This window comes from Echiichthys vipera, assembly GCF_963691815.1.
Source record: "Echiichthys vipera genome assembly, chromosome: 18".
Lineage (NCBI taxonomy): Eukaryota > Metazoa > Chordata > Actinopteri > Perciformes > Trachinidae > Echiichthys > Echiichthys vipera.
This window is the reverse complement of record NC_139843.1, coordinates 14,397,703-14,423,619: the sequence shown is the minus strand read 5'-3', so window position 1 is coordinate 14,423,619 and position 25,917 is coordinate 14,397,703. Positions and strand designations below refer to the sequence as shown.

General features: G+C 41.1%; 4 protein-coding genes across 6 annotated transcripts; 2 read left to right on the top strand and 2 right to left on the bottom strand.

Annotated features, from left to right (window-relative positions):
• Positions 1 to 2,961: 2,961 nt before the first annotated feature.
• mfsd1l (major facilitator superfamily domain containing 1-like) lies at positions 2,962 to 9,949 on the bottom strand. The gene is made up of 13 exons (XM_083933148.1): positions 9,819 to 9,949; positions 8,150 to 8,250; positions 7,859 to 7,968; positions 7,714 to 7,769; positions 7,480 to 7,623; positions 7,229 to 7,387; positions 6,479 to 6,594; positions 5,942 to 6,042; positions 5,613 to 5,724; positions 5,358 to 5,495; positions 3,968 to 4,107; positions 3,760 to 3,871; positions 2,962 to 3,656 (listed from the first exon to the last, which is right to left on the bottom strand). Exons 1-13 carry the CDS (start codon positions 9,838 to 9,840, stop codon positions 3,516 to 3,518), a joined length of 1,452 nt encoding a protein of 483 aa, XP_083789274.1. The 5' UTR covers positions 9,841 to 9,949; the 3' UTR covers positions 2,962 to 3,515.
• An 823-nt stretch (positions 9,950 to 10,772) lies between these two features.
• On the top strand, positions 10,773 to 14,201 carry eme2 (essential meiotic structure-specific endonuclease subunit 2). 2 transcript variants are annotated; one of them, XM_083933085.1, is made up of 8 exons: positions 10,773 to 11,297; positions 11,906 to 12,027; positions 12,183 to 12,275; positions 12,355 to 12,476; positions 12,614 to 12,692; positions 13,012 to 13,127; positions 13,243 to 13,432; positions 13,920 to 14,201. In XM_083933085.1, the coding sequence occupies exons 1-8, from the start codon at positions 10,841 to 10,843 to the stop codon at positions 14,073 to 14,075; spliced, it is 1,335 nt and encodes a 444-aa protein (XP_083789211.1). In that variant the 5' UTR covers positions 10,773 to 10,840; the 3' UTR covers positions 14,076 to 14,201. The 2 variants fall into 2 exon arrangements, with proteins under 2 accessions (XP_083789211.1, XP_083789210.1); XM_083933084.1 differs by having other exon boundaries at positions 12,180 to 12,275.
• Positions 14,202 to 14,452: 251 nt separating this feature from the next.
• spsb3b (splA/ryanodine receptor domain and SOCS box containing 3b) lies at positions 14,453 to 21,110 on the bottom strand. Of its 2 annotated transcripts, XM_083932874.1 has the most exons (7): positions 21,030 to 21,110; positions 18,427 to 18,562; positions 17,206 to 17,386; positions 16,854 to 17,041; positions 16,616 to 16,718; positions 15,648 to 15,773; positions 14,453 to 15,541 (listed from the first exon to the last, which is right to left on the bottom strand). In XM_083932874.1, the coding sequence occupies exons 1-7, from the start codon at positions 21,068 to 21,070 to the stop codon at positions 15,015 to 15,017; spliced, it is 1,302 nt and encodes a 433-aa protein (XP_083789000.1). In that variant the 5' UTR covers positions 21,071 to 21,110; the 3' UTR covers positions 14,453 to 15,014. The 2 variants fall into 2 exon arrangements, with proteins under 2 accessions (XP_083789000.1, XP_083788999.1); XM_083932873.1 differs by lacking the exon at positions 21,030 to 21,110 and having other exon boundaries at positions 18,427 to 19,282.
• A 1,150-nt stretch (positions 21,111 to 22,260) lies between these two features.
• On the top strand, positions 22,261 to 25,522 carry nubp2 (nucleotide binding protein 2 (MinD homolog, E. coli)). The gene is made up of 7 exons (XM_083932485.1): positions 22,261 to 22,314; positions 22,673 to 22,788; positions 22,998 to 23,196; positions 23,733 to 23,887; positions 24,078 to 24,188; positions 24,430 to 24,499; positions 24,971 to 25,522. Exons 1-7 carry the CDS (start codon positions 22,272 to 22,274, stop codon positions 25,108 to 25,110), a joined length of 834 nt encoding a protein of 277 aa, XP_083788611.1. The 5' UTR covers positions 22,261 to 22,271; the 3' UTR covers positions 25,111 to 25,522.
• Positions 25,523 to 25,917: the final 395 nt, after the last annotated feature.

Below are 25,917 nucleotides of genomic sequence, written 5' to 3'. Positions count from 1 at the left end.
CACATAAGGAAGTAAACTATCCATTACCTGACAGCTCTGCGGGTATACTGGCCAGCTTTTCACACAGGATGTAGTCGTTGGGGTTGAGGAAAGGCAACTGATCCATCATGGACTGTTTAGGAATAAGGTAGAGAACCTCGGCAATTTCACCATCTTCAATAATCGACATGCGCCTGACAGAGTTCTTCCTCTTGACCCGGTCCAGCACTACCATTTCATTGCTGGAGCCGCAGATCCTGCCAAGGCTGTTGAGGTTGAGGAGGCTCGACATGCTTATGTCGTCGAGGATTTCCGTTTCAGGCTACAGTTCGGGCTGCAGATTGACACGGAGTGAGAAACCATCAAGCAAGTCTCAAGATGTTAAAGCCCTGTGTTGTGTCAAGGTTGCTCTCAAAGACTTTGTGACTGACTCAGCGTGCGTGTGTATGCGTGTGTGTGTAGGTTGTCCGTCAGGCAGTCAAAGACTAACTCTTACCACACGCCCTTAAGAAGATTAAGTAAGGTATATTTTTAGGGTTTATCTTCATGGTAAACAGAGGATCTGAGCTCTAGGAAGTCTCCTATCAGGAAACCTTCTTCTCTCTATTGCAGTCATTTTGACCTTTCATCACATGGGATTCATACTTATACTCATACTAATAATCTAGTGATTGAGGTACTCTTCTAAGAAGATTATGAGTTGTGTTGTATCATCGAGTTATGTCTGCAGTTCAAATTATTTCAATCTTCAGTAAATGTCCACCATGTACCTGTACAACTGTGTCTGATCTTTAGTTTGAATATGAATACAAGAACCAGCTGGACACAAAAATAATTCATTTTCAGGAAGCTTTCAGAACCCCCTCCCCGACTGCATACGTTGTACATGACGTGATTGATTTCTTTTTTTCTCAGTAATCTGCTTTAAAGCACGGAATTGTCCACATGTAGCCTGGCACAGAGTCAGGGACAGAAGGTTGGGCACCCTGAACCTGGATCGTTAGTGTATTTTTAAAGTATTTGAGGGCAAGGGCAGATAAATCTGTCTAGATCAGTTTAGCCACTCTCTAATCTGCATTTAATCAAATTTCAATGCTGACTAGACCCGCCTTTTAGTTGGTGACCTCTGCCTCCAGTAGCAGTTTACATCCAAACTGTCCAGACTTACATAATACTGTATATGTAGTAGAGACTTTAAGGGGATTCAATAAAAAAAAAATTATGTGTATTATTTGGTAAAACGTGGAACCTTCACACACTTAAACACGGCAACACTGAAGATATAAACAATCACCACGGTTTCAAGATTCGTGTCACCAATTCGGACCAAATATCTCCCCTTCAGTTCCTGAGTTATGGTGTTGCATAATGGACAGAAATTTTATGTCATAGTGAAGGTGACCTTTGACCTTTTGGATATAAAATAGAATCACTTAATCCTATTTGTCTTATTTGACTTTGGTGTGAAATGTCATAATTTGTGTAATAGACATTCTTGGGTTAGGTCAAAATCCAATCAGTTCATCCTCGTGCCAAATTTGAAGAAAATTCCCTTCAGACGTTCCTGAGATATCACACTCTAGAGAATGGGACAGGCGGACAACCCAAAAAAAACCATAATGCCTCTGGTCATGGCTACCGCTGTAGGCATAAAAACAACTCAGATGTTTACAGGATGTTGATTTTGTATTTGAAAACGGGATGAAGTTGATTGAAAGCACAATGTCTAACAGTAAAAACACTCAAATACTACAAACATGTGCTTTTGCCTTTCTTGTGCCAATTAAATACAGATTATCACTTGTGAAAGGTCCATCCATCCATCCATCTTCAAACGCTTGTCCCTGTCGGGGTCGCGGGGGGCTGGAGCCAATCCCAGCTGACATCGGGTGTGAGGGAGGGTAAACCCTGGACAGGGCGCCAGTTTATCACAGGACACATAGAGACGAACAGAGACAGACAACTATTCACACTCACATTTACACCTACGGGCAATTTAGAGTCATCATAAACCTAACACGTGCATTTCTTTGGATTGTGGGAGGAAGCTGGAGAACCCGGAGAAAACCCACGCAGACAAGGGGAGAACATGCAAACTCCACACAGAAGGGCACCAGCCGGGATTCGAACCAGGAACCCTCTTGCTGTGAGGCGACAGCGCTAAACACCATAACACCATGCCGCCCACTTGTGGTAGGTGTCAAATAAAATTGAAGCTAGAATCACAATATCAAATGGTGTGTCTGTACGAGTTTAGAGTGTGTGTTCCTGCATTTTACCTTGCCACAGTTGACGTATTATATTTTCAGAAACAAAAAAAAGATAGAAATGAAATTATATATACTGGTAAAATGATTAAAACTGCTATATATATATATATATACACATTTAAACAAATAAATCAACAAGCAATGTGTACAGCCTTAAAAGAATAAGAGGACAGCTAGAGTTTACCTTTCACATGTTACACGTACTTGTGGCGTTGACGTATTTGCCTGTAGCTATTTAAAAGTAGCCTACATTCTTGCAGTTGTTGACAATATGATTGATGTCATCATGATGACATGTTATCATGACTAGCACCCCATAAATACCCAAACTGACTTTCAAAAGAACCTAAGAATTCAGGGAAATAGAAAAAGTTGAAAATGGGACCCGAGGAGCTGAAATAAAGGCCGTTGGGACAATCACTCAGTCTATACCAAATAAATATGCAAACAAATGTGTAAAGAGCTCCCTCTACTGGCTGTGTTATGCTAATGTATTATTCTGTGCTGAATATTTAAAAAGGCAAGTGCACTGGTTAAACTGATCGATAGATTATAGGATTAAAAAAATCAGACTCTTTAACTCCCCCACCGGCTAATCGCTAACTGCGTCGTTAAACAATGAGCTGAAACACGCTATAAAGCTCTGTAAAACCCACAAACGTGTACGTATCAAGCTTTGAAAGATAAATCATTTTGACACATGTAGCACAGATAGTCAAAAAGGTGAACAGCTTTTTATTTTTTGCCGTTTTGGCAACGTGGAATAGATATAAATCCCTTCTTATAGTACAAACAGAGTGCTAACCAAACAAAGTATTAACCATGAGCATATAGATAGGAGGTACAAATGTTTCACCGTTTCATTAGAACACCATAAAAAAAACAGACATTACATTTTTGTGACGTGCATGACATGAACATTATTTAGTGACCTCAGTAAAATTCACACAGTCAGTTATGACAGTAAAGTTTAAAAAAAGGTAAAAGAGATAGATTTGTTTTTTTCTGGAATTCTATTTTTTTCTATTTACCTTTAGTACTGAAAAAATATAACAGTTCTCCTTTAATAAACTTTTTGATACTCTTTGGGTGTAAATACTGTTTAACGGATATTTATTCTGAATCCTTAAACTGCACCATTATCTGCTGTGGGGACCACGGACACGTGGAGAAGCACTGTGGTTTCAGTGAGGTGTGCAAAGAAAACAAGTCCAATTGTACGGGTACATATAAATATATCTTAAAAGAGAACTGTTTTAACAAGACTTAGGAGTTGATAGAGCGAGATCTGACCGCCTCGTCCTCCTCATCCTCATGCTCCTCTTCCTCTCCCTGGTTGAGCGGCTCTCTGTCGGAATCTCTCTCTGTAGGTCCTGACCTCTTGGTTGTCTTGTTCAGGGTCCCGCCCTGCAGAGAGACAGATATTACCTGAACATACTGTATCTTGTGTTGAAGTCAGCTCACAACAGATTCAGCACATATATACACAAAACGATTAAAGCAGTCTGACCTGTCTGTGGTCGACGATGTTGAGCAGCACCGAGGTGGCGATGCAACCGATGGTGTTGGCCAACATGAAGATCATCATCCTCTGCCAACGCCACAACGGGATTTTAGTTTCACTGTCCCGGTGAAATGAAGAAAACAAGAAGGTAAATAAAGATCTAACATACGGCACGGACCGCCAAGTGCACTGCAATGAGATCATGATCTCCTACCTAGACTTGCTGCCCAAAATCTGCCCGACGACCAGATTGGACACACCAATCCCAACCATCTGTATGGAGGTGGCCAAACCCATGGCTGTTCCCAGGGTCGCCTGAGGCACCACGAGGGGAATAGAGGGCCACATGCTTGACTGGAAAATAGCACAGAGAGTAGAAATGAAGACAAAACAGCCATGATTTTCTCAATTAAAATCCCCACTCCAAAGTATTAGAATATTAAATTAAGAAAGAATAAGACAAATCAATGGCATATAAACTGGGGGACACCATAATTAGGACAATATTTAGCCCAAGGTATCTCCTGTTGACCAAAAACAATACAGTATATCTACTAATAGACTCCTTGATAATTTCTTCAGGACTAAAGATCCTGAAGAAACTAAAAATCTGCCTCAGTGAAAGTATGTGTTAAAGACTTCACACCTGCACCTTTGGTCTGGTTCATTTGGATTCTGGTTTGTTTTTATCCATTGGTGTGATTTGTTTGAGCAGGTGTGAACACATTGATCGCACTCGGCTGCGGACCAAAACAACCCCACCGAGGCCCTTTAGAGGAGGTGGTCTCACTCCGGTCCAAAACAAACTCTGGAGCGGTTTGTTTGCGTATGGAATTTGATCCGACCTTGATCCGACCCAACTACCAGGTGTACTCCGCAAGTCTGAGGTGAATGGCTCCTGTACTCAGGTGTGCTTTGCATTCTGGGATGCTGCAGAGCGTACAAACTGTAGCCGCTTGGGTAGCTGTAGCATGGATGTATCAGTAGTAGAAGCTAGCCAGAGAACTGCCTAGCAATGTTTCTCTCATAGAAATATGCACTAGTCCAGAAACTAGGGTTGCAAAATTCTGGGAATTAACATGCGATTTAACAGGGAAATTATCAAATTGAAGGTTGGCCCATTACAGGGATTTTAAATATATAGTTGGGAAAAATATATTTTAGCATAATCTCGACTAAAACAACCAGATTTCAAGAAAGTATACTTGTCTAATTACATACTAAAATATCTATGCTACTCCTGGATCACATAGCACACTGCACTGCACACTACGCCCTGTACATGCACAGATGATTTCTAGAACACTGGACTATTGAAGCCACACATTTGAGACTGTGGACTACATACAATTTCCAAATATTTTAAAAATTCCCCAGCTTAAGCTCACACCGTAAGTTTTTGAAAAGTTTATGGAAATGTCTCCACCCCTTTGCTACCCTACTCCTGACACATCTCACCATTAAGATGGGTGAACTGCCCAGTGATGCATTTCAGTTCAGTTAGATTTTACCAAGGGGGAAAACTCTCCAAGTTTACAGAATTCAGGCCAGAACAACAACAACAACAAAAAAAACTATAGGCTTGACAACGCCCCAAAACTCACAGCAGCAAAGGAGTAGGTGACTCCTAGCCATATAGTGGAAACAAGTGGAGGAACAAAGGTGAAGGCCAGGAGTCCAAACACAGGCAGCGTAAGAACAGCACAGGCCACTGCAAAGACGCCCCGCAGACCCACATAATCCTTGTAAAGAAAGGAAACAAGAGAATGTTACACTAACTTATGTACTTATTTTATATTGCTTCATACGGCATACTTTTTAGAAAAGTTTACAAACAGGTTTGGGTTTCAGATACTTACGATGAGAATGCCCACGCTGGCTGAGAGGACCAGTGAACTGTCATAAACAGCCCCGGCAATATAGGCTGCCTCCTTCTGGCTGTAGCCATCGTACTTATCCTGAATGAACTTACTGGACATGGGAAAAAAAACAGCAGCATGTTAATATTATTCTATAGGCCGTTTGTGAATTAAGCTCATTTCAAAATAGTGCTTTTAAGATAATACACATCCCAAAGGAATTCTTTACAAAAAATCTATCACTATGATCCTACAAAAAACCACTGGCCTTCCAAAAAAAACCATTTAAAAACCAGAGAAATTCAAACGTTGTGTGTCGATGGCTCTACCTGGCGTCTGCGATGAACGGGAAGATGCCGTTGTAGAAGAACATGATAGTGATAACCAGCAGCCAGTATCTTAGCGAGAGGAGCTTCACATCCTGAATCCTCTACACACACGTACACAGGAACAAATAATGTAGTCGTTAAAGAACATTTACACACGCACACACAAAAGAAACTGAGGTCAGATACTCCCATCTGCAGCATCCTTGCACTTTACAATGATGTTGGAAACGTTACTTCACCCAAGGATGTTATTTTTACAGCTCAGCTTGTCTTGTCTTGTCTGTCTGTCAGCAGAATTTTGGAAAAACTATTTGATTTTCATGAACCTTGGTGGAAGCGTTTAGATGGGCCAGGGTTCTGAATAATGGGGTAGAAAGACTTTTTTTTCCCAATTTCATTAATATTGCATGATAGGGCATTTGTGCTGCATTGATGTGGTGTCGGAATAATTGGAAAAATGAGTTTCGGCCTGGGAAAATTCCTGCGAAATTCAGAACATTGCCAGTACAGCTGCAAAGACTAATCGACCGCTCGTACCACTTTGCGAGACTCTTCTTGGATGGCACCATCCAGACCCAGCTGCCTCATTCCGATCTTGTCCAGGGCACTGACTGCAACAGCAGATACAAAGCCCAGCACACACAGTAGTGCACCTAGAAAACAAAGCATCATGTGAAAAATGCTCTTACCCCTTTACTACCTATAGGGTTATAAGGATTTCCCGGAGATTCTTTATGGGGTTTAGAGCTGAACTCTGGGCTGGCCATTTCATTGTTTTAATATTCTTGGCCCCGAGGAACTGCTTAACCTGTTTTGCAGTGTGATGGGGGCATTGTATTGCATGAAGATTGCAGATCTAGATCTAAACACCATAGAGAATCTCTGGAAAATCCTTGGCAAAAAAATAAGATCAAACCAGAGCAGTGTGAGAAACTAGTGATGTGCTGAAGTAATTCAAAGTAAGGGCCTCTAAACTTCCTACTCATTTTTGAATCGGTATAGCCCGAAGAAAATATTGTTTTGATATCTTCTCTTCTGACACAGTGGTTACTGTTCTCACTTTTTTACCCACAAAATGAAAGTTTTTTGTTGAAGTGCCTTGGTTATTTAAAACAACATGCTAGTACAACACTGGTATAGCCACAGCAGACTTTCTATCAAATTCTGATCAATAAAAAAAAGAATATTTCAGAATAAATCAAGTATTAATACTTTGTTCTCTGGTTTTGATCTCCAGCGTATATGCCATCAACCTTGATGTGTCTACCCCCTTTATTTATTACCTACCACCCCAAAGTGTCCACTGAATGCCATATTTTTCTTCAAACTTCTGGGTGAGGAAGAAGTTCAGGACTGAACCCAGGCGAGAGAAAGCCAAGGTCAGACCGAAGGCCAGGGCCAGCTCCTTCCCTTTGAACCAGAAGGCTGTGATGCGGTTCTGAACAACTGGTGAGGTGAAATAGATGAGAAGAGTCATTTAGAAACATTCCTCTGAGTTGACACTGCAAAGAGCGTGCCTTTATGGACAGCGGCCTTACTGGTCAGAGATCCGTTGCCTGATCCAAACAGTAGTCGGCCCGTGAGCATGAGCGGCAGCAGATAGGGAGTTCCTTTGAAGTGAGAGCCCAGTGCAAACAGCGACGAGCCCAAAACACACAGAAATGAGAACAGAAATACTCCAACTGCAGAGAGAAGGAAAGGGGGAATCCATTTAATGTGAGTCACCATAAGTCAGTTGTTGGATTTGGAAGGTAAGATAAACATAAGCTTACAGCGGTTTCCTAATTTGTCAATCAGGAACCCGGCCATGATCACCACTACTGCGTTCCTGTTGATAAAGGGTAAAAGCACAGACTGTATCTGTTTTCTGCCCTTTATCAGTATATTAAAGCATAGTCTAGGCCCGTGTGTACTTACGTCCAAGCATAGATGGCATAAAGAAGATTGTACTGCTGAGGGTTCATCCCCAATCCCTCCACACAGTCCACTGTCCCATTGATTACTGTTGCATTGGGACATGTCAGGTTCTGTCAGACGAGGGGAAACCAGTGATTTTGAGTCATTATCTGAGGGCCACAACACTGAGGGCAGACATTGGCATTTTGAGCGACAAACTACAGAGATCCTGTTGTGTTCATGTGGGGGAAAAAAATCACTCAATACTGATGATATCCTTAAGGTGGTCTGCCCCGCTACCTCTTTACTTACCCCCTGGAACTGATCCTGTAAAACACTGGGGATGTCAAAGCAGAAGTAGGAGCCAAATGTCAGCAGGCAGTTGAAGAACAGCACCACAAAGCGGTAATATGCTGTTAAAAACAAACAAACAACGAATGTAAAAAATGGATCATTGAAGTCTAACTTTTAATTGAATCTAATTTAAACCTTAATTATAAAAGTCAGTCTAAAACATGGACAGGAAGAGTTACCAACCCCACTGAAGACTTGAGTATTTCACACACAGCAAAAGCAGCATGTTGGTTTATATTTCCGTTTAAAGCTCAATTGGTTTTATTATCCACAGAATAGATGGAAAATCTTATATCCATACGTCTCCTATTGAATATAGGATTTAACCTCTTCCACTCCCTGCAGATGGCTTTTTGCCCTTTCAGAGACTCCAGCAGGCTCAGTTTTAAAGCAAGAGTGAAATATTAATTCATCATATGAAACTTGACAATCTACAGAATCCAGTGGAACCATAACATGTTAGCTTGTCTGGAAATAATGCTTTGAAGTTAGACACAATTTTAGATAGGGAAATACTGTCCATTTTCTTCTTGTCTGACTGATTCTGATATCTGAATAACAAATAATTCCCCTTTACAGACATGCCCACTTTATGATAATCCCTTTTAATTTATTCTGCATGCAGTATAAATGTGTTATTTTTGCCCATGGTAAAATGGTTTATTTGAATATTTTCTGCATACTGAGCTCCCTAAACAGTCTTAGAATCGCATAAATGGTAGTGAGATCTTTTTTTAAAAAAATCTTGACGTCACCGTATAAAATGACCTCTCTTGGATGATCACAGCCTCATGAAACTTTACAGACACAAACTAGAGACCTAGGGCATTCAGAGGGCATACGGCTTTTACCCAGGTATTTTAACAATAAGGGGTGTTCTGAGCAGTTACCACAACAGAAGTGCTCGCCACCTGATCACCGAAAAATGCCATCGTTGCAGAACTCTCTAAATATCAAAAGTTTGTTTTTAAAATAAATCACAGCATGGATTTTCTATGGTGGGGGGTCTTAATGTGGTATTAATGTGAAATTTTGGAGGGAAGAAGTCATCAATTCTCGAGTTGTAAAGAAAATGTTAAATTCAGCACCAAATCTGTGAAAAAAAATTAAATGGCATCAATCCAAACCCCAAAAAAGCAGTCAGACTTCAATCATGTCCATCAATGTTCGTAGCCCCTATATACTCTAAACTTTCAACATTTGAATAGGCAAAATGTTTATTACACATTAAAAAGTAAAAAAAAACGTGCATCTAAAACCTTTAAAGATCCCCTCCAGACATGATTAAGACATAAAATATTGTGTTTCAATAATAATATTAGTCTCAGATATGGATTTCACCCCGAAAGTGGAAACACCTAGACACCCTAAACACATCACCTTCTCATTCTGCAGCATAGCTTCATTTAGCTTAGCTTTTTCTTAATTCATTCATGAGATAACAAACCATAAATGCTGACGTTTTCACAACTTCCCATTTAGTCACCAGAGCTCTCCAAACGACCACAAAGCATAAAGTGCTGAGTCGGTCTTTCAGTGGCCCAGTTTCTGAGGGAAGTATTCGGAGGACTGCGAGTTAACTGGTGACTAAAGTATGTTTAGAAAATAAAACTAGAGTCAGACGTACCTTTCTCCGCCGGCTGTGTCATGGTGAACAAAAAGCACGGTGACTATTAAAGAAAACTGCCAAATGCCATTCTTCACTGTTGTTTACATGAACAGGCTGCTAAATTAGCAGGTCCGCTGCAACTGTGCGGCTGCGTCCGCGGACCGTAGATCTATAAACGACATGGATCCGCCTCTTCCTGTGGAAGTGGACGCAGCGGGTTGTTTGGACATCTGCGCACGCAGCCACACACTGTCTGTTTTTCTGTTTTCCTAATACCCGAAACTTTATTGCGGAACATTAAACATTCGAGAAGAATATTATTTTGTTTTCTAAGAATCTAACTGTAACTATATTTTTATTATATAATTTTTTATATCGTTGTAATGCAATTTTAAATATTAAAATGTAAACTTAATTGGTCTTTCGATACATTGATTCAATATTTTTGTTTATTTCGGTTCAATTTTAGACATTTTTTAATTAAATTACAACGAAATAAGGCATTCATTGTTGTGGCAAAGCATGTGAGCAAATACGTCAGTACAAATGTAATTGTGATCTAATGACCGATTTTATTCATGTGTTATCAAACTAATTTGAGATGCACAATTAACACCCCTACTTTGTATTTATTTCCTTTTTAATGCTTTTCAAATCCCTCTTTCAACACGTAATGACACTTATAGAAGTATAAGCCTATTTAAATATTAAAACAATTGAAAACAACTTTTTCAGTTGTATTTTGTATTTGTATTATGTTAACATATTCAATAAATTGACAAAAAATGTTTCTAACATGTGCCAAGTACAGCAATGACCTCATTTGATCTCAGTTCAGCTGGTGTCCTGAGTTTTTCTGCCTTCCGCTGTCACTAATTAAAGACATCTAATCTAACCTGTAGGTTTATAATGAAAAGCTTTCTGTAGCGCTTTTTATAACATATTTTGTCCCTCAGCGGACACCATCCGGATGATATAAACATTGCTGCTCCACTGCTTGTGTTGTTGTAGTATAAATGATGGGTTCAAGGACGCGTTAAATGCATAAAATGTCCGTGTTGCGGAGAGCTAAAACATGGGAAATATCTGAATCTGAGGAAAGCGACGCTGAGACAAAACCCGGTTCAAACGAGAGCGGTCAAATAGTCACAGTCAGTAAAGACTTAACAGACGATCAGACTTCAGACCGGAAGTGCAACACTCTCCCATCGTCCCCCGCAAAAAGTTCCGGTCAAACTTGGGCTCTGTCTCCCCCGCGACCCGATGGACGCGGCACACCGAGCCCTGCGAGAAAACGCCGCACTCGGGAGGAGGTGGAGGCGGACAGAGAGGCAGCCAGGGAGAGGAAGGAGGAGAGGGAGAGGCAGAGAGCTGCCAGAGCCCGGGAGAAGGAGGAGAGGAGACAGGAGCAGCAGAGGAGGAGAGAGGCAGCAGAGAACCTGAAGAGTCTCCGGCCAGAGAACTGCCTCAAGTGTCTCACTGTCGGTGTAGACCCAGGTACGCCGTGCTGCCTTCAGGCGCTGTCGGAAATATTTTATTCCTTCGGCTGTATTGAGACATGTAAACACGTAGGACCAAATCATAGCTTAAAAATTGATTCGACAAAAACACATTTCAATACTTGGACAAAAAGGGATATTAATGATAAAAAATAATTTTGATACAATTAAAATTATAGTATTTGAGTAGAAATTTCAAAAAAATATATGATTATGCTCTTGATTAAAATTATAATATTTTGAATCGACATTTAAAAAAATATATTAAAATGATATAAGTATAAAGTGAGTACTGTTCAGCCTCTCAAAATATTTCTAAACCTTATGTAACAAACATATACCATCATATACCAGGATTTAATTTTTTTTAAGTCAGCTGAAATATTCCGAGCTACTGGTCAATAAATCACTTAAAACTCAATTGGTAATAACAATTGAATGCATGACAATTTGTATTTGCAACCTACAAGCTTCTGAGTAAACCGCAACCACTCAAAGGCATCATCTGACCAGGTTAAGACTTCCACAAAGAGAACAATAGACTGATAATACTGCATATTATGCAATGATGTGTTCATCTGTAAACCTGTGTGTGCTTTTGCCCAGCTCTTCTGCAACAGGAGGGCTCAGACATCTTGCTGGACGCCCTGGCTACCTTTGAACGGAGGTTTAGCATCGAGAGCCAGCAGCTCCCACGCAGCATCACTTGGACCAGGCATTTACCTCATGTAGGCACCTGACGCCTCCCATAACAGAAAAAGCATAAATGTTTGAATTCATTGTGCTGTGTTGGCTGCATTGCATTTTTTTATTTGCTGTTCTTACATATTCCTACTTTTTATTACTTACTCCAGTGGGATCATTACTGTTTTTTCTTTAGCAGGGAGAAGATGGTGAGGCCACGGTGGAGGAGGAGCAAGTGGTTCTTGTGCTGGATCTGATGGACTTTGTTGACATAGTTATCTCTGTGAAGAAAGTAAGAAAGTTGTAATGCATTCACTTTGATGGCAGCCTACGGGATTGCCCTCCTCCATATTGTTTTGTTGCTGCTGCAGATGCTAGACAGTGAAGGGGAGGATACAGGGACGGGGTCTGTCCTCAGTCCAATTTTGGAGTGTCTCAACCGGGATGCCAAGAAGGTCACTCTATTAGTGCCAGACTCTCTCTCGCTCTACAGGTTAGTGCATGTGTCTGTGACTGTTCCCCTGGTACTCCTATTTACCAACTTTATTCATCTCTTGCAAGGTGACACATGTGCTGTGTTGGCTTTCATTTACACACTCTGACCTGACTCATTGGTTTACTTACCAACAGGGCCGATGCTTGTGGTGTGCATTTCCTGGATGAGACGATACAATCTAAATTGGGAATGGAGAACCTGGATGTGGAGGAGGTCAGTTTTACTCTGAATCTGAGAAATAGTTGATCTTGAATGTTCTTTATATACAACACTGTATATACCTGATATAAGCCTGCACATTCCTGCACATGTTATGATTATGAGTTTTTAATCAAGTTAAAGTACAGATGATACACTCACTTATATTTCATGTATATAATTCAATGCTATATGTTTAGTTTGCTTGTGTTCATGTTTATATGTATGTAGGCACTGTCAAATCAAGTCAAATTCCTTGTAATGAAAATTGCCTGGCAATGAACCTGATTCTGATTCTGATGATTTTTTTGGTACCATCTTCATTTCTCCGCAGGTTCTTGTTTACCTGCAGCTCTGCAAGAATGTATCACTGGTCTTCCTGGATGGCTGGGAGGACGTTACTAACCATGTGTGTGCCGTCACCAAGGCCTTATCAAAACGCCCTTTCAAGTAAGCCCTTTTCAAGTATGAGTCATTGTCACAATGAGCAGCGCATGAATAACACACAAACTTTACCTCGCTTATCTTACCTCCCTTGTAAGATGTCCTTCCATTATCCTTCCAGACTGCTGACAGAGCGAGCAGAGCTGCCCTTCTGCGTGGATGGCTCATGGGCCAGCGGGGTTCGGGTGGAGAAGGACGGCTCGGGGCTGATCCAGGTCTGGAGCAGGCAGATCCAGCAGCTGAACAGAGTCAGTCCTGTTGTGGCCTCCGCTGTGATTGCTGCCTACCCGTCTCCTCAGTTGCTGTTGCAGGTACACCTGACCTGAGTGCTCTTCAGCATTGTCTTGTGGAGCTTAGTGCAAAGAGAATGGTGCCAACGCTAGTAGGTTTGTTGCCTGGATCCCCCACTGTTAGACAACTGAGGTACTTTGGATAAATTAGGGGGCTAGATTGCTTTTTATCGCCCTGAGGAGGTATAAAACCAACCCTGACAATATATTTTGACAAGAACTGGTGGATTTAAGGATTTGAAGGTCCCATTTTACACTCATTTTCATGTCCATACTTACCCGTATTCACCCTGTCTGAAGCGCTCAGTTTTAGTGCCTGTCTCTTTCAAAAGTAAAAGCCTAGTCTGTTTTGATTGGTCAGCATTTCTGGGTCTTGCGCACAGTTTCTGAATACGGGGCTGTGTGCATTTATCTGTGGATTCAGAATTTTGAAAAAGCCAAATGTTTATGTCCTGAAGGAACGTCTAAAAAAAACAAACAACACAATTGTCTTTTCCATGTGTTTTAGGCGTACCAGAGCTTGGAGTCAGAGGAGGACAGGAAGGGGCTGCTGGCCGGTCTCTTGGTGAAAAGTGGAGGTAAAGAGCGACGCATAGGACCGGAGATATCAACCAGGGTTTACCGCTGCTTCACAGCTCAGAACGCCCAGCTGGTCTTGGACTGATTTGTACACGAGAGAACCAGATGGCCAGATTAATTAAGATTAATCTGGTCTCTAATGACACTTTGTCACCACTTGGCTGCTAACATGTTAATGTAGATGTTTACAAGCTAAAATATGCCCCAAGTAAAGCACTATTTATACTCACCTGAACTTCAACAGGTTTGAGGTATGGAATAGATTTAGTAAAATAAGGAATTATGCTGTGTATTATTTTGATGCAATATTATGTTTATGTATAAATGTACAATGTTTTGTCAGAGGGACCTCTGTAAAATACCTATATATTTTTTTGTTTATGTGTGAAATGGGCCATAAAATGAGCTGCAACAGAACTTTTCATTTTTGTTTTATTTTAGACAATTTTCTTGAGTAAGAAAGTAAATGATCAAACTGCAAATAGAAAAACAAATCCTCTTGTGAAGCAGGAACATAGCCACAATTGACATTCAAGCCAAACGTTGATTTACAAAACACATTTACAAAATGTCATTTACACAGTATCAAAAAGCAACTCCTTTCCCCCCAGAGTCTATCCCTGAGAATAACAACTGTACACTTTCACAAGATTTCTAGTGTGTTTTTTTGCCAGTCTAATCTGGCATATATTAGCCTTACAAACACAGTGTATGGCATAGTATTATTATTAATTGGTTATAAAATGGTTAAATGTGAATAAATGGCCCAGATGTAACTCTAAAATGTCAATGTCACTACACACTCACTCCCTTCTTACCATTCATCAACAACGTTGTCTGAAAATCACAAATATCTTGCTTAATTAAAAAAATAGAATTAACAATCCACTCAAAATGTAGATTAAGAAATATTGGCTAAAATAGGGGTTTGCTCTTAACTCTGTGAATTCCGACAGGAGATGCTCATGGCAACGGTAGAATAGCTGTGTGCCAAACACTTCGAAATACCTTTTTGACAACTAGGTCATGTCCAGCGGCACCTTTTGCACTGATAATCCTCCGGCTCAGAGCAGCAGCTGTCATAGTCACTGCTGGGAGGAGTTGGAGGGCAGTGGCAAGTACAGGGTTGAGTTTGAGGTGACGTTTGACAGGGGCACTGATATGGAACCGTGTCAAGAAAGGGGCTGGTGCAGGGGCTCGGGGAGGCGCAGGCACTCAGGGTGGAGACTGGGCTGGGGCTGGAAGGCAGGCTCATGTCCTCGTGGAAATCCTCTAGCAAGTCCTCATTCTGCTCCGAGGACTCAGGGCTGCTGCTGAGGGTGAACAACCAGCCCTGCTGTATGTGGAGCTGCGTGCGCAGGCCTGGGGGCAGCTCCATAGCATTAAGTACGTCGGGGCAGCGGGGCAACATTCGGCGGAGCTGGGCGCAGCAAAGGTACTGCAGGGAGGTGGGTGTGTAGCAGGCACGGATTACCTTCATACTGCTTTTGGCTGCAGTGGAGCACACCATGGGGTAGAACTTCTTGTTCTGCAGCCTAGTGGCAGCAATACCTGTTGGAGCAGGAGAGGTGATGGGATGAAATTATTTCAGGACAAAGAACCGCCCCGCAGTCATAACTAAAATGCAGTTTTCTTGAATTACGGGGAAAACACGCACCTATGAAGTGCCGATTCTTGTAGAAGGTCAGGGTGCCGTGCCAGGTGTCCAGGTGCACCCCTATGATGGAGCCCTGGCCAAACCGAGAGGAGAACTTCACTTTGTCCCCTTTGTGCTGGAGAAAACCTTTAAACAGATATAGATAACAAAGAGAATAAAAAAAAATTCAGTGCTGGAAGAAGCATGCAGAAGTAATAATACTACAATGAAAACATACTCCCAAGTCTTGTATTTAAAATCCTGTACTTAAGAGTACATTAGTGTTATCAGAAGAATACACGTACATTAAGGCAGGGCAATAATCTTCTATTGCGTTGTAGGTAATTTCATACTTTATAACGTTGTATCATGATGTATCATGATACAGCATGTTTTCTGGTAATTCAATAAATAAATTGTATATTTGAAAGAACCACATGGTAAAGCCTGTAATCATTAAATACTTCACAAATGAAAAGTGCATAATATTTTCTCTTCTTATTTTCAAGTGGACATTAAATGCAAGGATCACAAAGTTAAGGCTTGTCCAATTATTGTCATATCACAGTTCCGCTGCTGGTTATTTTTTATAAAAATATATACAACACGCTTTTTTCAGATTAGTTATATAAATCATATCCCCCACCGTCATGCAGAAGTACTAATACTACAATGTGAAATACTAATACTTTGCAAAGTCATACATTTAAAGTTCTACTTATGTAAAAGTACCGGAATATCAGCACAATGCACTCAAAGTATCCAAATGAACCCATGCACGTGATATATTATCATATATCACATTATTAGAGTGTATGCATCTTGCATTATATTGCATTTAATCTCTCTTTGGTGGAACTGATACTGACTCAAAGAGAGCCCAAATATGACACAGGCCCTTTAAAATACTTGCGTGAAGTACAAGCACCTCAAACTTAAGCACAGTACTTGGATCTCACTCTTTAGTCCCTGCATTGTGACCCTCTAACCTGTGTAGGAGAGCCCCCAACTGTCTTCATCGTGACCCAGCAGGCTGCCAAAGCTGAATTTGAACTTCTCCAGGTTCACCTCTGAAGTCCCAACTCCCACCATCTGCACCGATGAAAGAGGACCAAAACAGGTCAAGTAGTTCTCGCTCTTCACTAGATGATAGCCTGAGATGATCCTCAACGTCCGTTAGACCAAACAGAGATTTGATTCTATTCTATTCAAAGGACTGCTACTCACCATATCTGTTCCATAGACAGGAGAGGTCATCTTGACTTCCCAGAAGTGTTGCCCGTCTGCGAGCTCCTTGGTTCCGCGGATGGCAGCCGTGCCGCAGCTGTAGTCTGAATGAAAGCTCACCTTCCTGTTGTCGCAGCTGAGGAAGGCTCCGGGGGACTTGAAGTGCTCGTCCCACTCCCAGTCAAAACCTGGGAACACAAACACATGAACATCTAAAGCAGCTGGATAGTTTTGATGTTATAGTTTGTCAACTGAAATGGCTGCACTAATGGATGGTTCACAAATAACAGTATGTGTAATATACTTTCATAATACTGTTAAAGCCTCATTTTATACATCAGCTTTTGCTCACCTTGATCATCCTCCCCACAGAGGCAGTCACTGGTGACACCGAAGCCGAGGCTGACCTCTTCCTGCCGGTCACACTGGCAGAAAGACTCACCTATCACCGGTACTGTGCTGGGCAAGGTCACCGCCTCAGACAAGGACTGAGAACTCTCAAGGTAGTCCACCTCAGACTCCACATCGCTGATCTGGCGGACACAAACAGCGTCTTGTAAGTTCGTAGACGTGGCCATGGTCCGGGGATGTTGGCTTGGGAAAGGAATTAGATCCAGCGGAGAGAACCCGAAGCTTGTATTCAATGTTTTCCACTAGAAACCCTGATGCCCTTTTTGCAAAGAATAACCTTTAACGGCAAAGAAAGAGCAACTTGAAAGAGTCTCAATATAGACAGAAATTCCCAATCTTGATATTGTGCACTCGACCATCCTCAGACCCAAATGAGAGCCATGTTTCAAAGACTCAACGAGATAGTTGAGTTCATGGTTCCTGGTTGGTTACAAAAGTCATGTGTGCTCATAAGTAAAATTAGCCCCCTTCTAAAAATACTGACCCACCTTTCCTTACTTTTGAAGACGTGACCATGTGTAACACACAGCCGTTTCAGACAGGGGACAGTACCAGTGGAAAAATACTGGTGGACAGGTATTCATGTATTTTACGTGTTCACACCATACCAGTTCTAATTTCTCATCCTCTGATGTCAAACAAGTGATGGTTGTGCTTCATTATCCAGTCATACCAAAAATGCATTTCATGTCTCTCCTTTTAAAGGTCCTACATTATAAAAAAGTTGAGATTTCCACGTCTGTGCTGATTATAAAGCAGGTTGACGTGCTATATACATACTGTAAAGGTATTCACAATGCAATTCAATGCTCTCAGCCTGTATTCAGAAACCATGTGTGCATGGTTGTGATGTCACGGCTGCAATGACGGTGCAGAGAGAACGCAAATGCAAAGACCAAGAAACGCTGACCAATCAGAGCAGAATGGGCTTTTTTGGGAGGGGGTCTTAAAGAGACACGTGAGTGTTTCAGACAGAGGGTTAATACAGGTATATTCAGACAGACAGTATGAGAATATTCAAGTATTAAAACATTTTCTATTAGGAAGCCTAAGTACAAATATGAACCTTAATATGAGCATGATATGGGACCTTTAAAATGATTTTCCGCTCCGCACTTTGCTCCACTTTACTTTTGCTCCACCCCACAAACTAATGTCTCACCTGTGTCGTCATTTGGCCTCCCCATTCCTCCCTGTCCGAAGTCTGGATCACTGCCATGGCATCTGTCTCTTGCCGTGTTTCACTCCAGGCCAAATGCCGAGCCCGGCCATTCCGGCCTCTTCTCAGCATGGCAGCTCTGTGGACAGCAGACCCAACACCTGTACGACCAGCTGGCGTGTGTATAGTACAGTAGGCCATGTACTGCTTTTTATTTTGTCATGTAAGGTTAGTGTTGAACTCCTGGTTCACGGCTTATTTGTGGACACATACACGTGCATACTGACACATTTTCCAAACCTAGCAGGCTGTGTTCAGGGAAGAGACAGAAATAGCTTCCTATTTCAGATTCAGATGAAAGGTTTTTCTGGGAATTAACAGCATACAGATTCAGCTGAATGTGAGTTTAACTGAACTCCAAAACAAATCATAAACCAACGATGAGAGCATATCATCTTATCACCTTTGGTTGCATTATTTTTGAAGGTGAGAGAGAGGTGTTTCTCCAATGTCTCACAAACTGAAATTAGGTCAGTAGTGTGTTCGCTAACCTTTACTCTCCTGAAGTCAGTGTGACGCTGCCAACTATGCTTACGTCAATCAAGTGCCGTCACCTACAGACTGATCTTTTTGCACTAGTTTGCGTATTTTTCTTTTTGTCCTATATGCCGCAGTTGTTAGCAGGAAGTGTTTCCATGCACTTGTTTTAACCAGTAAACCCAGCCCTCTGCTTTGCCACTGTGGCAGCATGCCCTGTTAGCTAGCTTCAAGCTTCAGCTAGCTTTGCAGACAAACGGTCACAGATAAGGTCCCCTGATCTAGTGAATGCAATGTATACCAATCATAAATCACACATTCTAATACCCCTGCTAATATTGTCAATTCCTACTTAATTATGCAGCTCTTACATAATAAACATTTGGATGTGTATTTACTGATTCTGTAAGAAAAAAAGACACTTTTCATGTTGCTACCAATGAAGAAACTTTAGGGAAAAAGTTCAGGTTAAAGTCAAAGTTTTATCCAGTGTGACACAGGGATAAACAGAGTTAAACATATGTGTGAGTCGGCCTATCACAGACATATCGGTATCTATTGGTATCTGCGTATAAGTTTATAATATGAATATAATGCCCAAAACAATGCTTTTAGGTTTTTTTCAAAATGGTGTCATATAGCTATTTATTTTAATTTTACTTCACTGAAATGGTCAGTAAATGACTGATACTGAACATGAATGATTATTTTGCTGTTTCTTTTATTTTAACTTATTCTTTATTTAAATTGTCAGCAAATAACTGATGCTGAACATGAATGATTATTTTGCTGTTTATTTTATTTTTATTTATTCTTTATTTAAATTGTCAGCAATTAACTGATGCTGGACATGAATGATTATTTTGCTATTTTTTATTTATTCTTTATTTAAATGGTCAATAATTGACTTATACTGAACACGAATGTTTATTTTGCAACAGCATCTTTTTGTTATTTATTTATCATATTTGTAATTGCTGAGTTTTGACAGTACAAACTGTACTGGTCTCAAAAATCCCATAATGGCCGGGCCCTGGGAACAATTACAACATAACAAAATAAACATGGAAATTTTCCACTGACAATCACTGAAGCTGATGACAAAAAACTGTTTTTGCATTCTGCCTCTATCCAGTTTGTATTCATGCAGTATGAAATGATACAAGCATAATTCTTATCTTAGATATTTAAGATAAATTCACCCTATAGATTTACTCACAAAAAGCAGAACAGACCAATATACTTTGTTTTTCTGTCTGAGTCTTATCTGTGTTGTTAACTGTCTCACAGCAAGTAATCGTTACAATCAATTGCCTCAATTGCAGTGTTTTGTTTTTCTGGAATGTATTCGCTGAGTTTTAGTATCATCACTTGTACCAAAACCTTTTCTGGATTACAAAATATTATTTTCCTTTATGTAACAAGAATTATCTTCTATATCATAAAAACATATTATTGACACTTCAAACCTCAAAGAGTCTTTATTCACTAAAGGCATTGCCTAAACCTGATAGCATGTCTCAGTTAATGCCTCCACTGAACACAGCAGCTGGTGGCTACTTTGCAAGCAGGTGCAGGAGATAGCTGCCAATAATTAAGATTAGTCAGTCTGCAGCTAGTCTCACTTTAATTGGGCTTTACCCTACATACTGTACATGCATCATCTGGACAACCCAGTAAAGACAAACTACAGTGCCCTTTTTCGGCCGCTGTTATGACTGGTATGATATGAATGCAGGGTCAGTAGGACTGTGACACTGTTGTGAATGATTTGTATGTGTCAGATATCCAGTTACTGAAAAACACACCACTGTCCATGGCCCGGCCTTTCTATTGAAATACACCAGGAACTCATTCTGTCCTTCCTTAGTGATCTGTAAAGTGATCTGTAAACTACACAAGCCAGTGCACTAAGATTATCTATGCTTCTCAGATAATAGCACCAACTGAATGATTACATACTGTAGGCATGTTCAGTGGTAGGCCTATCTGTATCTTCAGACTCAGTCAACCACAGAACAGCATGACTATCATGACTATCATGACTATAGCAGCACTTATGCTCTTACCTTGCCGAAGTCTTCCTATACATTGTCTTGCAATGACTCATTTGAATGCCAGTGTCTCTATTATACCCGACCGTGTCAAAGGTGCAGTTTGCACTCTGTCCCAGTTCGTAGCAAGCTGGAAGTAAACATGACTTCTCCACGCCCTTATCGCGTGCTTATTGGATAAGACTCAGAAGGGGGAGGGTTTATGTTAATGTATTGAGTTACCTTGACCTAAGGTAGTGTGGTATAATAACTGCGGCGTTTGTGTAAATGATGAGACAGCACTTGTGGTCTGCTGACTTGATAACGCAAGAGGGGAATGTGCTATAGAGGACTAAACATGACTTAAATCTCAATAAATAAATACATGTTTAAAAATTAAATGCAGAGATAAATGTATGAATACAGAAATGAATGAAAATATAAATGCTGAAATTAATAAATAAATAAATAAATACATGAATAAATGTATATATAAATGCATAAATAATTTAAAAAAATACATAAATAAATGAATATAAAAAATTAATATGGTAGTAGCTCAGTCCATAGGTGACTGGGCTTGGAACCGGAGGGATGGAGTGTGGACTGGTGGCTGGAGAGGTGCCAGTTCATCGCCTGGGCACTACCGATGTGCTGTTGAGCAAGGCACCGAACCCCCAACTGCTCGGGGCGCCGGTCACTGGCAGCCCCCTCGCTCTAACATCTCTCCATTGGTTGCATGTGTATAGGTCCTGTCTGTGCATGTGTGTGTATTTCGGGCCTGTGTGTGTGTAAAATGTAAAATAATAGAGTGAAAATTGAATTTCCCCATTCGCGGGACTAATAAAGGAATTCTTCTTCTTCTTCTATAAATGCTTTACATTTATTTAGATTTTATTATTATATTTTGATATTTATTTATTGAGACTTAAGTCGTGTTCAGTCATTCAGCATGTGTTTAAGTCACTGTATCAGGTGAAATTATTAGCAAATATTAGCTTTCATCAGACCTCAAATTTGGTGCTGCTAATATCCAGAAACGAGCTCTTTGCCTTTATTAGACCTACAGGTCGCTGTCACATTCAAACATTGATGTAAACACGAAAATCCCGTTTAACCTTTTATTTTGAGCGTTTCTGGTGCGTTTGAATGCGTCATGGTTCACACCGGCACCCTATTGGTGGCGTTGAAAAAGAGGCGGGACTTTCTTGTAACATGCGCTGTGTGATTGGTTAGGTGGCGCGTGACGATGTACGGAAGTAGCTGATCCCTGTGCTGATGTGTGCATGCCACCAAACCAAAAATATGGAAGAAAGTAATGGTAAGACGAAGTTACCGGTCCACAAAAAACAGTCGGAGAATACTTCCCTCTATGAAGCTCGTCCATGAAACCTTATTCTTTTAAAAACGGCAGCTGTTGGAAAACGGCCGCGTGTTTTATAACGTTAACAGCTAACAATTTATAGCAGTGTAACGTTAACTGGCTAACAAAAGCTAATCAGCTCAATCGCACAACATCGAAGCTTAGCGAAATGGTTTTTACCTGCGTCATTTCTCCCTGACCCTTGTTTCGGATTACCTTTGACGGTTCAAATGACCTACTCTCGTGACACAACTGTCAGGTGTATCTGCTGCGTCCTTGCTGAACTAACCCATTGTCTTTCTCATTTTCACATGAGATGGGAGCTTGGCCCAGGTCCGGCATGTTGTGTTGGTCCTGTCCGGGAAGGGGGGCGTGGGCAAGAGCACCATCACCACAGAGTTAGCACTGGCTCTCAGGCATGCTGGCAAGAAAGTGAGTTCACAGAATAGCTGTGTATGTGCAGCAGAATACAGGATGTCTGTATAGGTGGACAAGTTATTATCCTATTTAAAACACACAGAGGAGTTCTTGAAGATACTATATATGAATATGAAGCATGTTTGAATAACCATTATATATTAAATAGTCCATATGTTGGTCACCATAAGTAAAGTGACTGACATAAACTCTGTGTTCACCAGGTTGGCATCCTGGATGTTGATCTGTGTGGGCCCAGTATCCCCCGTATGCTGGGTGTGGGCCGGCCTGATGTGCACCAGTGCGACTCAGGGTGGGTGCCTGTCTACACTGATGCCCAGAAGAGCCTCGCTCTTATGTCCATCGGCTTCCTGCTGGAGGACCCAGATGAAGCAGTGGTGTGGAGGGGCCCGAAGAAAACAGGTAAGGTGATTCTCCAGTTATACCTGTCCACTGTCCTCGTCTGTGACACATGTTTTTATGATCACATGGGTACAGCACTTATTTTAAGGATCTGTACCAGTGCTGTGAAAGAATCAAAATGCTCAATCCACAGAAAAATGCCAAACCAATCAGAGCAGACTGGGCTTTTCAGGAGTGGGGCTTAAAGAGACAGGCTCTAAAATGGAGTGTTACAGAGGATTAATACATCTATATTCAGACAGTATGAGAAAAATTGTGTGTTTTTTTTTACATGTTTTAGTAGAAACCCAAAATACAATTATCAATCTGAAAATATTCTTTAATAGACATACGGTGAGGACACTGTTTTTTAAGGGTCTGTAGCAGTTTACTTTAACATGATTGTTTTTTTTTTTTAAATGAATCGCACACTCAAAAATATACATATCGTGTTTAAACAACTATGTCTCAGCATAAACACCTGTGCTGCATGTTTTGCACTTGAATTTACCTTCTTCTGCTAATTATCTTCTATCTCTGAATGTCCTGTCCCACAGCCATGATCGCTCAGTTTGTGTCAGACGTAGCATGGGGAGAGCTGGATGTGCTGCTGGTGGACACACCGCCAGGGACGTCTGACGAGCATTTGGCGGTGCTGGAGAACCTTAAAAAACACAGGGTGGATGGAGCTGTGTTGGTCACCACCCCTCAGGTACTCACGAGTCTGTCTCACAGCAGCAATAAATAGCAGCAATAAAGCTAACTAACACTGACAAATGAGCACAGAAATTTAGCTTTGGCTGATAACCTTTTCAAACATATACATACATGATCATGCATGTGTGTTTAAGTTGCATGGCATCCAGTAACAATTGTTGTTCCTCGTCTTGTGTTGGCTACAGGGAGTATCCACGGGAGACGTGAGGAGAGAGATCACCTTCTGTAAGAAGACAGGTGTACGGATCCTGGGCATCATCGAGAACATGAGTGGATTTGTTTGTCCACATTGCTCAGTATGTAAACTTTTAAACATTTCAGATGTTTTATACCAATACTTTGGAATGAAAATGTAGTTACAGTGATGTGAATACAAGTCTCTGTTTGACAGAGAGCGGGGCTCAGCTCTGACACACAAGTCAGTTGCTGTAATGTAGTAATTTTAAACATGTGCTCAATTAGAACTCCACCAAAATACATGCTTTTTGGGGGTCAAAATGAAATGTATCCATTTTCACAAATAGTCTTTCTTTGCAGGAGTGCAGCAATATATTCTCAAAAGGTGGAGGTGAAGAGTTGGCCAAGCTGACCGGATCAATATTTCTCGGTGAGACTCGGGGGATTGAATCGCATGTAATATTATCTTCCAGCCACAAGGTGTCACAACACACTGTGGCTGCACATCACTCCTCCTCGCCCCACCATGCATGATTTAGAAGGCATTATACGTCACTGCCACGCTGCTAAAATGGTCGATCCACATTTCAGTGCAGCACCAATTTGAAATACCTGTGAGGACATGATGCATACTTATCAATAATTCTTGATCAAATGAATAGGTCATTTAATGTTCTAACCCTCAGTGGTTAGCCACTGTGTGTGCGGATCAATCTCTTGAGTAATGATGCAGCTAATTCAGTTCAGCGCCGAGGCAGTGACAAGCCAGCTGTAGTGTCCCTTAACATCCACTTGATTCTCACTATTGATTATCATTCATTAGCATGTCGCTTGGGAGTGTTACTTTCAGGCATAAAAGATTGCCGTGAAAAGTCATTAATCAACGTCTTTCCCATTTCAGGTGCTGTGCCCTTGGATCCTCTGCTCAGCACCAGTATAGAAGAGGGCAAAGACTTCATACAGTCATTTCCCGACAGCGCCACCTTTTCTGCAATCAACAGCATTTCTAAGACTCTGCTCAACAGTCTCCAAACACCTTGAGTTATGAATGCATTTGCTCAAAAGTCTGTATTGTGTTTACATGTTGGCACATACGCTGTGTAAAGTGTAGTATAATGCACAAGTATTAAGTCATAGTGCAGATGTAACAATTTCTGATGCATTTTTGTCCTGTACAGTTATACACTATATAAACTTTTTGCTGATTTGGTTTTTATAGCTTTTTTTTAAAAAGACCATATTGTAATAAGTCAGATTTCCACGTCTCAGGTAAAGGTGCTATATACTGTGAAAATATCAAAACGCTCAATCCACAGAGAAATGTACGCAGCCTATATTTAAACAAGCAGTCAGGACTTCTGTGCGGTTGTGATGTCACAACTATACTGTATATAGGTAGAAAGTGTTGCTACAGTGCCTTTAGTCCAGGGGTGGGGGACCCATGCTCCTGGAGTGCCACTGTCCTGCAAGTTTTGGGTTTCTTCCTGCTCTAATGATTCTTAAACCCCTGAAAAGCTTCAGCTGCTTGATAACGAGCAGAGCATTAGAATCAGGTGTGTTAGAGCAGAGAGAAACCTTAAACATGCAGGACAGGGGCCCTCCAGGGACAGGGGCCCTCGAGGAGCAGGGTTCCCCACCCCTGCTTTAGTCATTCCCGGCTGTAGTGACGGTGCAGAGAAACAGCAAGCGTAGATACAGAAGACCCTGATATGCTTAGAACAGACGGCTAAAATGGGGTGTTTCGGACAGCGGTCGAATAGAGGTATATTCAAAGAGACAGTATAAGGAAAAATGTGTTTTGGAATATTAAAGCATGTGAATGTACTATAGTAGACACCCAGTACAGGG